Source organism: Peromyscus maniculatus, chromosome 23 (genome assembly GCF_049852395.1).
Source record: "Peromyscus maniculatus bairdii isolate BWxNUB_F1_BW_parent chromosome 23, HU_Pman_BW_mat_3.1, whole genome shotgun sequence".
Taxonomy (NCBI): Eukaryota; Metazoa; Chordata; class Mammalia; order Rodentia; family Cricetidae; genus Peromyscus; species Peromyscus maniculatus.
In genome coordinates, this window is record NC_134874.1 from 21,498,321 (window position 1) to 21,516,205 (window position 17,885).

At 50.3% G+C, this 17,885-nt stretch overlaps 1 protein-coding gene across 1 annotated transcript; it reads right to left on the reverse strand.

Moving 5' to 3' along the window:
• Positions 1-1,144: 1,144 nt before the first annotated feature.
• Gusb (glucuronidase beta) lies at positions 1,145-15,722 on the reverse strand. The gene is made up of 12 exons (XM_006971357.4): positions 15,453-15,722; positions 13,215-13,400; positions 12,834-13,015; positions 12,218-12,360; positions 11,606-11,793; positions 10,771-10,914; positions 10,366-10,544; positions 10,134-10,280; positions 7,535-7,619; positions 5,028-5,204; positions 1,976-2,111; positions 1,145-1,485 (listed from the first exon to the last, which is right to left on the reverse strand). Exons 1-12 carry the CDS (start codon positions 15,660-15,662, stop codon positions 1,313-1,315), a joined length of 1,950 nt encoding a protein of 649 aa, XP_006971419.2. The 5' UTR covers positions 15,663-15,722; the 3' UTR covers positions 1,145-1,312.
• Between the last annotated feature and the right edge of the window lie 2,163 nt (positions 15,723-17,885).

The window sequence follows — 17,885 nt, forward strand, 5'->3', positions numbered from 1 at the left end:
GATGAATTCTCCCCTAATCTGAAACCCTGCCTCAAAAACCAAGGTGGATAGCTGCTGAGCTGGTTCTCTGGCCTCCACAAGCATGCTTATAAACCCAAAGACTAGACTGCAGTTGGGAGTTCACAATTCAGAGACTCGGTATTCGAACCTTATACTTGTCATCTCAACCATGGAAAGTGGTCTGTCAGCCGCTGCACTATATAGGACTTCTCTGTATGTGAATCCCCATGGGTCTGTGGCTAATCTGTAGGGGTTTGTTTTGAGACAGCTCTGCCCACCTCTGCCTCCCAAGTGTGGGATTAAAGTCATGTGCCATGTACCACTACACCCAGCTCCTGGGGTTTAGTGAATGAGTCTTTCACTCGTTTTTTGTTTGTTTGTTTTTTGTTTTTCCAGACAGCCTTGACTGTCCTGGGACTCTCTTTGTAGACCAGGCTGGCCTCGAATTCACAGAGATCCTCCTGCCTCTGCTTCCTGAGTGCTGGGATTACAGGAGTGCTGTGCTACCACCGCCCAGCTGAGACTCTTACTGGGTAAAGATTAGCCAGTTTTGATGCCCAAGTGTGGGTGTCTTGGGGCAGTGAGCAGTCTGTCATCTGGGTGGGTGGTAGCATACACCTTTGATCCCAGCACTCAGGAAGTAGAGGCAGGAGGATCTCTATTGAGTTTGAGGCCAGCCTGGTCTACAGAGTGAGTTCCAGGACAGCAAGGGCTACACAGAAAAACCCTGTCTTGAAAAACTAATAATAAATAAAACAAAATTTTAATTTATATTTATTTTACATGTATGGCTATTTTCCCCACATGTGTGTGTGTCTGTCTGTACACCACGTGCATGTGGTACCTGCAGAGGCCAAATGAGGACATTGGTATCACCTGGGAAATGGAGATTCTGATGGCAGTTGGCCAAGTGGGTGCTGGGACTTGAACTTGGAATCTCTAGAAGAGCAGTCAGTGCTCTTAACCTCTGAGCCATTTCTCCAGCCCTTCACCAGTATCCCTTAAGGAAGTGTGAGTGTCCACACATGGGTTTTCAAGAGTGCACAAAGCTAGGCCAAAAACTGAGGAGGCAGAAATGACCTCAAACACTTCTCAGCACGACGTGTTACTGATCTTAAGCTCAGATATTCATAGCAAGTCACTATTCTCATACAAGAAAAACTTTATTGTCACTTTTTATGTCCCCTTCTAGCAGATCACAAAATCCGAAGTCAAAAAACTCTGGTGTCAGGAACTGTCTGGGGACACCTGCCCTGTTGAGAACATCTTTCATTTCATCACAGGTCGCGTCTGCAGTGAGGTAGTTCTAGCTTTAGAATGTGAATGGTCTGCTTCCCAAACACTGGGTTCTTGGCACTGAATGGTGATGCTGCCTGGTTTCGTTGGCAATCCTCCAGTATCTCTCTCGCAAAATAAATGCCGCACTTTTGGGACGTCTCTGACGAGTGAAGATCCCTTTCTTGTTCCCAATTACTCTAAGTGGTGCTTTAAAAAACAAGGGGGACTGATAAGATGGCTCACAAAGTAAAGGAACTTGCTGTTAAACCAAATCACCCCAAGTTCAATCACAGGCACCCTCACAGTGGAAGGAGCAAGCAGACTTCCCAAAGCTGTCTAACCTCTACCTATGTGTTATGGCATGCCCACACACCCCACTCTCCCACACACCAAATAAAAATGTAGTAAAGTAAAGTTTAAAATACTATGGAGGAGCACACCTTTAATCCTAGCTCCCAGGAGGCAGAGGTAGTCTGGATCACTGAGTGCCAGGTCAGCCTGGTCTACAGGCCAGCCAGGCTTGCATAATGAGACCCCATCAAAAGTTAGGGGGAGTAAACTGACCCAATTTTAACTGTTGTAAAGTAGACCAAAGCAAATACTACCTAAGCCGTCTCCCCGTTTCCAGTATTCTTACAAAAGCCCAGAACTGGAAAAGCCAACCTGAAAAAAATCCATAAGCCTAACAGACACTCACTCTGGTTGGTCATAAAGTCAGCAAAATTCCAGATGAGTTCTCCGATCACATATTCCTTTCGTTTCTGATCGAAAACCGAATGATAATTCTCCAGGAGAGCTTTCTGGTACTCCTCACTGAACATGAGAGGTGGATCCTGGGATTCAAGGCAAAGGGAATGTCAGAGTTGCGACTGAAGTATTAGAGATTCAGCCAGGTGACCGTGGCGCACACCTTTAATCCCAGCAATCAGGAGGCAGAGTTACGTGGATCTCTGAGTTCAAGGCTAGCCTGGTCTACAGATCAAGTTCCAGGGCAAGTAAGGCTACACAGAGAAACCCTGACTCACAAAAACAAAACAATCCAATTTTGAGACAGGGAATCTCTAAACTGCTCAGGCTGGCCTTGAGCTTGCTACCCTGCCTCAGCTTCCCAAGTAACTGGGCTGTTACAACCCTGCCTGCTCAGGTTAACTGAGCAGTTTGTATTCATTCTCTCCAATTTGCATTGGATCACGTGATCCTTCATTGTATTCTATCTTAAATAATCGAGTCAGGGTCTCTTGCATTCCAGGTAGTCCAGTTAGGCATCTTGCTCTGGGGATCTCATCTCCACCACTGGAGTACCAGGGTTACTGGAAGCCTGACACACCAGCCTGGAGCCTGCCTGGGTGGTGGGGATCTGAATTTTGTCCTTACATTGACAGAACAAGCGCTTTCCCTGATGGAGCCACATCCACAGTCCCCGTCTCTAGCTGTCTTTTAAGCTAAAGGACTTCAGAAGTAAAAAATACGTTTACCTCAACTCTAAAAAAGTTTGTTGTGGGTTTTGTTTTCAAGGTTGGGTCTTACCACACAGCCTGGCTGGGGCCTAGACTACCCTCTAACATGCAGTCACCCTGCCTTAGCAACTCCTTCGTGTGGGAGTCCAGGGGACTCTGACACCTCTGGCCTCAGTGGGTACCCTGACACACAGACATACACATAATTAAAAAAAAAAAAATTAAATCTTGTATATGGAGTTGGAGAGATGGCTCAGAGGTTAAGAGCACTGGCTGCTCTTTCAGAGGATCCTGGTTCAATTCCCAGCAACCACTTGGCAGCTCACAACTGTCTGTAACTCCAGTTTCAGAGATCTGATATCCTCACAGACATACATGCAAGCAAAACACCAGTGCACATAAAAAATAAGGAGGAATCATCAAAAAAAATTGTTAAATCTTGTATATGATGTAGGTATATGTACGTGTATGTGCATGGGTGCATGCATGTAGAGGCCAGTCCTCGCCTTCCACCTTGTTTGAGACAAGGGCTCTTGTTCTCCACTGTATATACCAGGTAGCTGGCCTGATAGCTAGTGGGTTCTCCTGTTTCTGAGACCCCGCTTGCAATAGGAGAACTGGGATGACAGATGTGTGCCACCACACCTGGCATTATGGGGGTTCCTTGGATTTGAACTCTGGTCATCACGCTTGTGTAGCAAGCACTTTATCTGAGTCATCTCATGTAGCCCAGGCTGGCCTGCAACTCAATATATAGCTGAGGCTAGCCTTGAACTCCTTCTGCCTTCACTCAAGTGGTAGAACAGACTTGGGCCACCTTGCCCACCATGACTTTTAATGGAAACACACCCACGCTAATACAGCAGCCCCAGCCACATGTGGCCATTTAAATTAGGATAACACCAAGCCAACGTATTCTACTACCCACATCTCAATCTCAGTAGCTGTTACATGGCTAGTTGCCATCAACACCGGTCTCGACAGGAGAATGTTTGTTTGTCTGAGACAGGGTTTTCTGTATCCTAAACTAGCCTCACACTCCTTATGTAGGCAAGGATGACCCTGAACTTCAGATTCTTTTGCCCCCACTTCCCAGTGCAAGTATTACAGACGTGCATTACCACACCAGCTCTGTCTGATGCAGGGGTAGCATGTGGAGCTTTATGCGTGCTGGACTGTTTTTTGGTTTTTGTTTTTTTTTTTTTCAAGACAGGGTTTCTCTGTGTAGCTTTGTGCCTGTCCTGGTACTCACTCTGTAGACCAGGCTGGCCTCGAACTCATAGTGATCCACCTGCCCCTGCCTCCCGAGTGCTGGGATTAAAGGTGTGCGCCACCACCGCCCAGTCTGAAAATTACCTTTTAGAAAAGATTTGTTCATTTTTTACATTGTGTCTGTACACTGCAGGTAGGCACGCAGGTTCATGTGGAGGCCTAAAGAGGCTATCAGATCCTCTAGAACTGGAGTTACAGGCACTTGTAAACTACCTGATGTGGGTGCTGGGAACCAAACAGGTCCTCTGGAAGGGCAGCAAATGCTCTTAACCACTGAGCCATCTCTCCAGCCCACAGGCTGAGAATTTTAAAGTCATTATTGGAGCCTTTAATCCCAACACTTGAGAGGCAAAGACAGGCGGATCTCTGTGAGTTGGTGGCTGCCTGGTCTACAGAGTGAGATCTAGGACAACCATGGCTAGACAGAGAAACTCTGTCTCGAAAAACCTTAAAAAAAAAAAAAGAAAAAAGAAAAAAAAAAAAAAAAAGAATTGGGCCAGGTGTGGAGGTACACACCTGTCATCCCAGCACTCAAGGGGCTAAGGGAGATTGTGAGTTTGAGGCCAGCCTGGGCATCAAACAAAGACCTTTAGAAAAAACAAAAAAACATTGTGGATGGCAGGGTGTGGCGGGGGTGGGGGTGGGGTGGGACAACAAAAGTGAGGCTGCCTCTGGGACCCACACAAGCCGAGCAGAGAGGCCTGTATACAGGGGCCACAGTGTGTGTAGGGTTGGGGTGTACCTGAGAGCTAAGGCTGGGTCACTGGTCCAACTGAGGGCAGGGAAAGCCCAGAGAGACAAGTAGTGTCACCACTGTGGTAAGTGACGATAAAACAATCTACACTGCTGGGCAGTGGCCTTTAATCCCAGCATTCGAGAGGCAGAGTCAGGCGGACGTCTGTGAGTTCGAGGCCAGCCTGGTCTATAGAGCGAGATCCCGGACAGGCACCAAAACTACAGAGAAACCCTGTCTTGAAGAAAACAAACAAAACAAAACAAAAAACATTCTACACTGTTTACCTCGTGAAACCCTGCGATTGTGTCGGCTCCATATTCGCTCTGGATAATCGGCTTTTGGTGAGTCTTATACCAGTTCTCAAACTGGCTCTTGAGCTGTGGCTGAATGACCTCCAGATGCCCATAGTCATGATACCAGGAGAAGTAGCTGTTCACACAGATCACGTCCACGTAGGGGGCCTAAGACAAGAGCGGTAAAGTGAGTTTACCCCCGACACTGAGGACCTCTTCTTCAAGGTCAGAAGAGAAAGCAGATGCCGTAGGCTACCCCACCCAACATGTAGAAAAGAAAGCCAAGAACAGACCCAAGTGGGGCTAGGCAGAGGCCCCCAACTGGGTCATGGCTGGGAGCACAGCAGGCTGCCATCAGTTCCTGACCTGTGGGACTTCACTCCTTCCTATTCCTGTCGCTGGTCTCCTGTGGCCGTGCCTGGAGATAGGACCCAACCTGAAGAGCGGATGTTTTTCCTCCTCACAGTTCAGTTCTTCAGACAGACTTACATAGCTCAAGCTGGCTTCAAGCTCCCTATATAGCCAAGGCTGACCTTGAACTGACATCCGCCTGCCTTCACCTCCCAAGTGCTGGGATCACACGTGTACTTATACCTAATTTTCTGCCTTGCTGGGGATCAAGCCCAGTGTTTCAGAAATTCAAGGCAAACACTCTTTATCAATTAAGCTACACCTGCTCATTTTTTGGTGAGGGGAGGTGCTGGGGAGGCAACCCAAGGGCTTGTATGTGCTAAGCATAGGCTCTACCACCGAGACACGTCACCAGCCCCTCACAGGGTCTCCTCTGATCCACAACTGGGAAGGCACAATTGCTGTGAGTCATAGACTAGCTAGATTTCTTCCTAGGCAGTGTGAGGTGTCCACGGAGCAGGGATAGGAATGCGTCTAACCAACAGGAAAGAGTTGTGTGTCTAGCTGGCTAGCCTCCCGTATCACACAGGCACGTCTCTTTCTAGCTCTGCTCAGCTCCAAAGCTGCCCTTGGAATGATGAGGTCTTTCCCGCTGTGGTGGTGGGAAGGTGCAAGCTGCAGGAAGCTGTGAAGGGTCATGTAGTGTCACTTCATAAAGCACACTCCAGGTAAAGAGGCTAGGCCCGGGGCACCCAGCAAAGCCTTCCCCGTCCTCACAGAAGATAGGGCAAGCATTGGAATGGCCCGCCTGGGCCTCCCTGGGCCTCAGTGCAAACTCTTTTTTTGAAGGGTGGACTCTAGAGATATAGAGAAGCCAGGGCTATTAATACTTCTGTTGTTAACTATTTTTAGATAATTAATTTATAAATGAGTGTTTTCCCTCTATATTTGTATATGCATCAGGAGGTGTCAGATCCCCTGGAACAAGATGGTTATGAGCCAACACTATGTGGATACCGGGAACCTAACTCTGGTCCTCTGTAAGAGCAACAAGTGCTCTTAACCAATAAATCATCGCTCCAGTCCTCTGATGAGGCTTTCTTATCCATGAGGACTGTCTTAACAAGACCCTGTCTCAAAAACTAAGAGGGGGAGGTAGATGCTGAAGAGATGGCTCTGGCTAGGCGCTCATACTGTGGTGGTTTGAATGAGAACAGCTCCCATGGGCTCATATGTCGGAATTCTTGGTCTACAGTTGGTGGAACAGTTTGGGAAGGATAAGGAGGTGTGGCCTCGTGGGGGAGGTGTGTCATTGGGGGTGGGTTTTTAAGTTTCATTCCGAGTGGCTGAATCACTTCCAAATGCCCATAGTCATGATACTAAGAGAAGTAGCTGTTCACACAGATCATGTCCACATACTGGGCCCGGGGCAAGAGTAGCCAACTGAGGTTGCCTCTCACACTGAGGGGCCTCTTCAAGGTCAGAACAGAATGCAGATGTGGTTGTGTCTCAAGATGGGAGCTCTCAGCCACTGCTCCAGTACCATGCCTGCCTGCTAATACGCACTGAAGGCATACAATTTACGGGGGGGAAAAATGGGGGGTGGGGAGGCTGAGTCTGTCCAGCATGATGGCTCACACCTATAATCCTAGAGCTCAAGAGGATTTTTGAGTTCTAGGCCAGCTTAGGCTACAGGCTACATAGTGGGCTCCTGTCTAAAAACAAACAAAGCCAACAAAAACCATGAAAGTCGAAGGGAGACATGTTGGGAAAAGCAGGAGTATGAGATGGGCAAGGGAGTATGACTATGATCAAAATACACTATACATAGGAAAATATAGTCAAATAAAGCTATTATATATATAATATATATATATATATATATGATGCTAATAAAAATCATCTCTAGAAAAGCTCAAGGCTACAATGAAACAGATACATTGTCCTGACTATAGCCCAGCCTTCTTGGGGTTAGAAGCCACACTGCCTAGGGGATAAGCAGGAAGTTAGTCATTTTAACCACTCGTGAAAATGGCCGGACTGGCCACTGCTGGCTCATGTGAGCAAGCACAAGACTAAAGGCCAAGCATAGGCAAGCAGAGGCAGTGTGGGGACCACCCAGCCCCCAGGCTCGCCCCCAGGCTCACCCCCAGGTCTGCATCGTATTTGGTCTTGGTCACAAAGGTCACAGGACGGGTGGGGTCCAGGGCTTTGGTGTGGGAGATCAGCGTCCTGTCCGTGGAAGGCAGAAGGGAGGCAGGCTGTCAGGTGGGGAGGGGCTCTCAAGCACCTCTCTCCCTTTCCTTCCCAGCTCCCCCATCAGTGGTGGCTCCCAGCTAAGGCCATGGCTGCACGGAGCCATGAGAGCAGAGGTGAGGACAAACTGAAATGTCCAGAGGCAGCAGAAATGAGGGGGGTTGTAGCACCCTGTGAGGCGGGGGGGGGGGGGGGGGGGGGGCTGATCTAAATTCAAAGTAATGACAGTCGTGCTGAGTTCATTTCACTGACTCATGAGGGATGGAGAGGAGAGAACTGAACGGAAGGACTAGTCTGGGGTTAGGGTTTGGTACCTGGGACCTATTCCTGACCTCCACAGCACAGATCACTATCATTCACCATTGAAGACTTTTTTTTCTTTTACATCTTTTTTTTTTTTTAAAGCAAATTTTTTTAAAGGTTTATTCATTTATTATGTATACAGTGTTCTGCCTGCATGTATGCCTGCAGGCCAGAAGAGGGCGCGAGACCTCGTTACAGGTGGTTGTGAGCCACCATGTGGTTGCTGGGAATTGAACTCAGGACCTCTGGAAGAGCAGCCAGTGCTCTTAACCTCCGAGCCATCTCTACGTCTTTTTGAGCATTACTTTTCATGTATGAGGGCTATGTGTTGCCCCTTGGACTTGGGTTCTGAACTCACTTTCTCAGACAGCTCCAAACCAGCAGAGCCAGTCTGGGCTACTCCAGCCTAGCCAGTCTTGGCCTCATCCATGCTGCCCCCTAACCCATGCATCTCCCTCGTCCCCTCCTGAAAAAGTCTGCGAGCCTCAGGAAGCTACATGCTTCCCCTTCAAGACAAAAGTCCTATCCAGCCAACCCTGGTCCCAAAGCCCCCTGTACACCCTGAGCTCTAAAGGGCTTTGAGTGTCGAGAGCTGTCATTGGCCCGGCATACATACTTATACATACTACATGCTCAGCGGAGCTCAGATTACTGTGGAACGGGGATGCAGCATCAGAAGCTACCATTGCCTCTCTGACGAGCAGTATAATTCACCCTAAAGACTAAGTGACAGTTCTCATGACAGATAAAGGAATAGGCCGTGATAGAGCTCAATGGTAGAGCACTCGCCTAGCACGCATAGATAAGACCCTGGATTGGATCCCCACATTAGAAAGTACATTTAACATCTTTCGGTGTCATTAAAAACAAAAACAAAAACCCTTTTATGGTGCTGGAGAGCGAGCCCAGTGGTTGCTGTCTTCCAGGGGACTGGGGTTCAAATCCTAGCACCCACATGGTGGCTTACACCAGCTGTAACTCCAGTTGTTATTGGGGATCTGATGCCTTCTGGCCCTGAAGGCAGCAAACACACATACATGCAGGCAAAATACCCAGACACACAAAGCAATTTAAAATCCCATTTGTATTCACATGCCTGTGTAAACTGGTTTTATAAATATGAACCCAGGGGTTGAGGATTTAGCTCAATGGTAGAGTGCTTGCCTAGCAAGCACAAGGTCCTGGGTTCAGTCCTCAGCTCCGGAAAATAAATAAATAAATAAATAAGTAGATAGATAGATAGATAGATAGATAGATAGATAGATAGATAGATAGATAGATAGATAGGTAGATAGATAGATAGATAGATGGATATGAACCCAAAACATCACAAAGTGGTTTTCTAGGGTTTTCACATATGTTTCTGTCTAGAATGAATGAGTGAATGAATGCCAGGTGTGATGGAGCATACCTGTAATCCTTGCCCCAAGAAGGAAGTAGAGACGAGGGCTACATAACAAATCCGAGGTCGGCCTACACTATTTAAAAAAAAAAATCTGACAAGGGTCTGGAGAATGACTCAGTGATTAAAAGCACCTATTGCCATGCCCAGTGACTCGAGTTCAAGCCCCGGGACTTCCAGGGTGGAAAGAGAGAACCAATTCCTACGAGCTGTCATCTGGCCTCCCCGTGTATGCACACACAGAAATAAACGAATTAAAAAGAAATCTAAAACCAAAAAATTGTCAGGCTTGGTGGATCATGCCTGTAATCCCAGCACTCAGAAGGCAGGGTCGAGGATCAGTGCCAGTGTGAGGCCAGCCAGGGCTATATAGCAAGACCCTGCCTTAGATAGATAGATAGATAGATAGATAGATAGATAGATAGATAGATAGATAGATAGATAGATAGATAGATAGATAGATAGATAGATAGATAGACAGATAGATAGATACATACATACATAGATAGACAGATAATGTGATATAAAAATCTGAAGTTCTATGCATCAAAGGGAACTCAGGTATGACTAGGAGGATCTCAATGGGTGGAAAAACCACCTTCTGGGTGGGCTGATTTGGGTTCCCAGAAGTGATGGACCAGGAGGGAACAGTGACATTCAGAGCATACGTCCACCCCCTCAAGGCTGACTTCCACACTCCTGGCTGCCTACAGAGGTTGAGGCAGGCCAAAGGGCTAAAGGCCACCAAGTCTGACTCAGCCCAGGGGAGGAAGGGTAGTACTCACTTGAAGTAATAAGCAGCAGGCTTCAGAGCAGAAGACGGCTCGTTGGCCACAGACCACATCACGACCGCAGGGTGATTTTTGTCCCTGCGCACCAGCTCCTCCATCACCTCGAGGTGGTGCCGGAGAGACTCGTTGCCAAAACTCTGGCTGCGGAGCCAGGAAGGAAAGGGTCACCAAAGGCTCTTGAGAAGAGCTGGGCAAGCTGGGCAGCGCGGGCGGCGAGGGCACTCACGGCAGTACGATGCCCACACCGGGGCACTCGTCGATGACCACAATTCCGTAGCGATCGCAGAGCTGAAGCACCTCCTCCGAGTAGGGGTAGTGGCTGGTGCGGAAGGAGTTGGCACCCAGCCAGTGGAGCAGGTTGAAATCCTTCATCAGCAGTGGCCAGTCGAAGCCCTTCCCTCGGATCTAGGGGACAGCAGGGCCGTGTGGACCTCTGCCCTTGTCGCTGGAGAACACCCACTTTCTTCTGAAGCTCCAGCCCCTAGAGAGTCACCCCCTCCCTCCATCTAGGCTCGATTCACAAACCCCAGCCCACAATGGCATCTTCAGAGCACTCAGAGGAAGGCGAAGGAGAGACCTGTGACTCCCGACATCCCCCCCTACCTCCGGGGATACCACAGCCACAACTCACATCCGAGTCCTCGTGCTTGTTGACGCCGTGGAAATAGAAGGGCTTCCCGTTTATGAGGAACTTGCTCTCGGTGACAACCACTGTTCGAATCCCAACAGGGAGGGTGTAGAAGTCAGACATGGGCCCAGCTGTCGTCATCCTCACCTAGGAGACCAATGTGCCAGGCAAGAGCACCCAGGTAGACTGAGCCCCGTCCATGTCACCCAACAGGAAGGAGATTTTTTTCCCCCGCCAAAACAGGGTTTCTCTGTGTAGCCCTGGCTGTCCTGGAACTTGCTCTGTAGACCAGGCTGGCCTCAAACTCAGAGATCTGCCTGCCTCTGCCTCCTGAGTGCTGAGGTGCACCACTGCCGCCCAGCTTTTCTTTTTAAGTCAGATCTCATGTATCCTAGGCTGGCCTCGAACTCACTTGTAGCTAAGGATGACCTTGAACTCCTGATTCTCCTGCCTATACTTCCCAAGTGCTAAGATTGCAGGTGTGCACCTCCATGCCTAGCTAGCTGGGGTTTTTTATTTGTTTTTGTAGCTCTGACTGTCCTGGAATTCACTAGGTAGACCAGGCTGACATCAACCTCTATACTTATTTGATCGTATTATCCCATACCCCTGGGCCTGACTAAAAAGGACCTGTGTATCTCACAAGGCTTCAGCGGAGATGCCAAAATTACAATCTGTCTTTGGGAAGAACATACTCTCGGGACTTTTCCACCAAGGGACAGAAAAGCAGGAATCTAGGACGGTGCCCGCCAAGCCACCTGTCCTGGAATGCCTGCTGAAACGACAGTCACCAGGTGGCAGCAGAGGACCTTCCTAACCAGCTCAAGTTCCCCATTACCTCCAAGGAGTACAGGTAGGCTGGATGCTCATGCATCAGGTAAGGCCACCAGAGGTTGGCACCGGGCACCTTAAGTTGACCCTGGTGCCCCGTTTCCTGGGCCACGACTTTGCCATCCTCATCCAAAAGACGCACTTCTAGCTCAAAATGATCGTTGCCGTGGACGGAAATCCAGTAGTTCACCAGCCCTGTGGGAAACGAGAGATGGGGACAGAAACAGACAGAGGACTTTATCATAGCACCCTGGGAAGTCCTCTCAGGCTCCAAGACCCTAGCAGACAGCTGCCTGATGTTTTCAGCTTATTGTTCAGGGAGGAGAGATTGCGGGTGGGGCAATAGGGGAAGAGCCATGTGACTCAATATCTTGAGCTATGTACTTCAGACAAGACCCCACTTCCCACTGGCCCTCACTTCCTCACAAAGTGAGGTCCACCAGATGGGTGAGTTCGGAAGCCCTTGTCGGCTCGGACAGTCTGGGTCTTGTCTTCTGAGGGTGATCAGGTGACAGTTACAAGATGCCCCAAGCCTTCTGCCTTCGGGATTATTTCCTCTTGGGAACTGAGATTAACCCGGGCCCAGCCTAGCACAGAACCTCCCGCCAGGAGTCCTCACCGACGTCTTGCTCCACACCAGTGGTCACGGTGATATCGTCGATGTAGGTGGTGGGGGTGGTGTAGAGGACCACGGACCGATGCAGTCCCGCATAGTTGAAGAAGTCGAAGCTTGTGTCCTGGACAAAGTAACCCTTGGGATACCTAGGAAAAACAAGGGTCGATTGCTCCCGTGTCTTTTTTTTTTTTTTTCTTAAATCGTGCATGTGTGTGTGTGTGTGTACACCACAGTGCACATGTGGAGATCATAGGACAACCTTGGGTACTGGTTCTTGCCTTCTACCTCCAGACAGGGTCCCTTGTTCTAGCTGGCGCGAGAACTTCCAGGAATCCCGTCTCCACCTCTTATCCCGACACAGTAGCACTCAAGAACACTGGGATTACAGATCCAGCCTATGGCATCCATCCTTACATGGGAGCCTGGACTTCAAATTCATGACTTCATGCTTCCACAGTGAGTATTTTACCCACTGAGCCATCTGCCCGGCCGTCTGCCTCCTTTCAGGTTTAACTAGCATGTGTCCCCTGGTCTCCCCAGATCCGGGGCTAAAGTCACTTTCCCTGTGTGGAAATTCACTGGACAGGGGAGGGGAGGGAAGAGGAAGGATGCTGCTCACATGGAGGTATCGGCCTTGTAGACGATGGACCCCGGTGGCAGGGTCTGAGGAGTCAGTGTGTTGTTGATGGCGATGGTGATCCGGCAGGTGGTCAGCGGCCCAGTCTGGACCAGCTTGCTGATGTCAGCTTCGAAGGGGAGGTGACCCCCCTCATGTTCCATCACGTGAATCCCATTCACCCACTGCAGACACAGGAAATATGAGCGGAGAGCAGCGGGCCAAGGGGAACCCCCTTCCAGAAGCGGGCCCTGCCATAAGCCTGATGGAAGAATGGTGTTCTAACGGAGCCCACGAAGCCACCCTTTCTCCGACCCGTGGCACAGACCCCTGCTCAACAGCCTAGACTGCTTTCCCCCGGGGCCAGCCTCTCCCTACACTGACCACAACAGCATAGTAATGGGCACTGTTGATCCTCAGCACCACTCTCATTTCGGGGTCTTGGGTCCATCGCTGTGGCAGGATCGCCTCCCGTTCATACCACACCCAGCCAATAAAGTTCCGAAGCCGCGCCTCTTGGGTGATGTCATTGAAGCTAGAAGGGACCGGCATGTCCAAGGTTGGGCCCGACTGGGGAAAAGAAGAGCTGGAGTCACGGGCTGGGGATGTAGCTCGGCTGGTAGGATGCTGGCCTACCATGCATGGGACCTCTGGTTCCAACTCCAGCACGGCGTAAACCAATGGGGGCGTGCACCAGTAATCCCAGCACCTGGGAGGTGCAGCCAGGAAGACCAGAGTTCAAGGTCATACCCTGGCTAAGTCCTCTGCTCCACAACGTATCTGGGGATACATGAGACGCTATCTAAAGGGCAAGAATCGGGGCTGTGCTTCATGCCTGCACCCCCCACCCCCCAGCGCCTCACAGAAGCACAGGGACACAGAGGAGGGACTCGGGAAACACTGGCTGCTTGGGCAGTTTGTACAAAAGACCGTTGAAACCCAATTCTTCCCCAGGACAGATGGCACCAGGATCGAGATTTCCATGGAAAGGGTGAGCCAAGGGCCACAGCCCAGCCCGCCTAAGACAGGAAGAACCAGAGCCTGACAAAGAGGCAGATGGCCACAGCAGGGCCCAGGGGCCCCTGAGCTGAGGAAACGGAGAAGGCATGTGAGGCGCTGTCTCCTCCTCACTTCCTCTTGGGCTGAGTGCTGGGCGGTGGGGGGTGAAAGCTGAGCGGGTGGCCCCATCGCTTGTAACCCTGGCACCTGTGAGGTGAAGGGGTGGAGGCCAGAGTGGGCCCGAGTGAGGAGCTGTCTGTCCGTCCGTGTGTCTGTCTGTCTCTCTCGCTCTCTTACACACACACACACACACACACACACACACACACACACACACACACGGCTGCTGAGATGACTCTGGGTTTAAGGCGCTACATAGTCACCAAACCTGATGACCCGAGTTAGATCCCCGGGACCGAGGAGTGACCATCGAGGTGCCCTCTGACCTCCACATGCACTGGGTGGCACACGGGTGCCCACACTCATGCACACACAAGTGGATGTTATAAATGTTAAACAAAGAAGGGAGCCGGGGTTGGGGGATTTAGCTCAGTAGTAGAGCGCTTGCTAGCGAGGCCCTGGGTTCTGTTCTCAGCTCTGAAAAAAAAAAAGAAGGAAAAAAAAAAGGAGAAAGACGGGGAAGTGGAGGAGAGAGCCAAAGAGGGTAAGAGGGAGTGAGGGATGAATGATCGATGAATGAATGAATGCATCCGGGAGAGGCGGAGGCTGTGAGCACACAGGTTTTCTTCTCCCTGCTCCTGCACCAACCCTGCCCAGTTAGGAAGGGAGAGCGGAGATGGAGACCTCTGCTAGCTGTGTGCAAACTCCTGTCCTCTATCTGAATCTTGCAACCCCAAGGCCCTTCTCTTGGTTGAGCCGAACCCCGCATGGTCCCCTCCTCTACGCCCACCCCGAAATCTTTGTGGTGGGCAGCAGCATCCCCTCTGTACACTCCTAGGGTTCTGCTGCTCGCCAAATGTGAGTGAGCATGCAGGAGGCAATGTGCACAAACATTCGCTCTAACGGTTGGGAAAACTGGAGCAAGAGGTTGGGGGGGGGGGGCGGTGGTGGTGGTCATGGCGCACGCCTTGAATCCCAGCACTTGGGAGGCAGAGCCAGGTGGATCTCTGTGAGTTCGAGGCCAGCCTGGTCTACAGAGTGAGATCCAGGACAGGCTCCAAAACTACACAGAGAAACCTGTCTCGGAAAGAAAAAAAAAAAAAAGTTCACCGGGATATCCAGGCCAGCCTGGGTTACAGAATGAGACAGTTTCAAAACAAAAACAAAAGGCTCATCAGTGACTTGCACGCACAGGGTCCTGGGTTCAACCTCCCAGCACTTTGAAATAAAATGAAAAGTTAAAAAAAAAAAAAAAAATCCATTGCCTGGGGCAGCGCTTGCCTGGCAGAAGCCCTGGAGTTCAAGTGGTTCTCGGGCATGCAAGGTCCCCCCACTTCCTGCTCCGGCCGCTCCCCACTCCAGCCTGCAAACCCCTATTAATCTCTTCTAGACCCGCGCAAGGGAAGGGGATCTCCAGGTACAGGCACCCCTCCACCCATCCCCTGGCTTCCAGAAACTTCCAGACCTGGGGTCCCCCCCGCACCCCACCCCGGGAGCGCGCACCTCCCGCAGCGGCTGCCGGTACCACTGCTGTTCGAATCCCTGCAGCCGATTGTCGGAGAAGTCGGCGCGGAAGCGCCACAGTCCGTCCAGCGCCTTGAGCTCCCGAGACGGGCTCTCCTGGGGGAAGAGCATCCCGCCCTGCAGCGCCAGCGCCCAGCTGCACAGCAGCGGACCCAGCGCCACCCAGCACGCGCTCAGCTTTGGGGACATGCTGGCCTGGCTGCCCACCGCCCAGCGGCTGGGCTTTTAGCCGGGCCTTCCCGGAGAGGGCGGGGGCGGGGTCTGGGAGGGTCACATGGTCCCGCGTGAAGCCGCCGGCGCCAACTTGGTTGAGGGCAAGTCCGTGCCTGTCCGGAGGCTGGGGCAGGGCCATCCAGAGGTCCCCGGGCTAGGATCTGCGGAGACAGAGAGAAAACTCTCATATTCCTTCTAGCCCCAAAGGTATGAAGTCCCGAGTCGTCCTCCCCTGGGAAGGCCAGAGGTCCCCGCCAGTCTCACAGTCATTGACAGCCCCCCACTCTCTGGGGCTGTGCCTCCCAGGACCACTAGGCTAAGGTCTGGGAGACCCCTTGAAGTCCTGGTCCCCAGTATTTCTTCACCATTCCTGTGAAAGGTCCCAGATGAAGGGCTCAAGGGAGCCACTTAGAAGGATTGTTGGAGCAGAGGCAGGCGGATCTCTGTGAGTTCGAGGCCAGCCTGGGCTACAAAGCGAGATCCAGGACAGGCACCAAAACTACACAGAGAAACCCTGCCTCAAAAAACCAGATAGATAGATGATAGATAGATAGATAGATAGATAGATAGATAGATAGATAGATAGATAGATAGATAGATAGACAGATAAATAATGAAATAAAAGTAAATAAAACATCCTTTAGGTTGGGGATTTAGCTCAGTGGTAGATAACTTGCCTAGCAAGTGCAAGGCCCTGGGTTTGGTCCTCAGTTCTGAAAAAAAAAAAAAAGGATTGTTGGGGATTAGGAGTTTATGAAAGGGGTGTCTTAAAGCCTGGGAACGACACATAGACAACCTCCCGAGGTAGGGGCTCCCAAGAGAGTGCGGGTCCCAGTGCCAGAAATGAGAGTCCCTTCTTGTAGGTCCCTGAGGAAGGGGGTGGTCTCACCGCACAACCTTGCAGCCAAGCTCTCCTGATGCCCAGGCCGAAGGCAGGGAAGGGGTGGGTGAGGAGGGGGGATATAAGATGTGTGGCCATCAATACCTGCTTAGATGTATTATTCATTCGCCCAAGTGAGAAATCTGAGGACTTGAAAATCTGTTAGCTACTGGAGTGTGGATGGGGGTGGGGCGTTATGAAGACCACTGAGGACCCAGGTGAGAGGGGAGCAGCTTCTGCAGGTCATGTGACCTGCGGACCACCCATCGCAACCTGCACCTTCCACTCGATGACAAAGCGCAGGCGCAGGAGACATTTCTTTCATGCCCGATGGTGTCAGTTCTACAAGCGTCTTGAACTTCGGTGTGGATACTCCAACTCTGCCCGGAAACCTAAAATTCCCTTTTTGCCTCGCAGGCACCAGTAATCTGGAGGATTACGCAGAATTCCAAGTCCACCTTGGCTACAAAGCGGGTTCTAGGCCAACCTGGGTACCATAGGACCCTGTCTCAAGAAGCAACCAAACAACAAAACAATTTTTTATAGTATATACAAATATACCAAAAAAATTATATGATTGCAGTCATTTTGCTACCCATATTTTTTGAATTTTCCTAATGAAAAATGCATTACAAAATAATTATAATTGACCAAGCCATTAATTAATTTTTAAAAAGCAAAGGGGTGAAAGGAGTATCTATGTGCTCTTATAGATTAATTTTTTTCTTTTTTTATGCTTTTTAAAATGTATTTTATGTGTGTGCATAGATATGCTTACATACATCTGCAAAGCCAGAGGAGGACATCAGGAGTGTCCTCTGTCACTTTGCTGGTTGGCTTTTTGTTGACTTGAGACAAGCTAGAGTCTTCTCGGAAGACGTATCCATCAAATTGACCTGTAGGCAAGAAAGATTGTTTTGTGAGTTTCCCCCCTCCCTCTCTCAGTCCCTCTCTCAACCTCTCTCTTTCAGTCTCTCTCTCTCTCTCTCTTTCTCTCTCTCTCTCTCTCTCTCTCTCTCTCTCTCTCTCTCTCTCTCTCTCTCTCTCTTAATTTTTTGAGATAGATTTTCTCTGTGTAGCCCTGGCTGTCCTCGAACTCGGAGATTCACTTGCATCTGCCTCCTGAGTGCAGGGATTAAAGGTGTGTGTGGTAATATATATTGTGTACCCTAATAAACTTGCCTAAGGATCAGAGGACAGAGCCAGTCACTAGATTAGACATAGGTCAGGCAGTGGTGGCACACATCCTTAATCCTATCACTCGGGAGGCAGAGATCCATCCAGATCTCTGTGAGTTCAAGGCCACACTGGGCTACGTG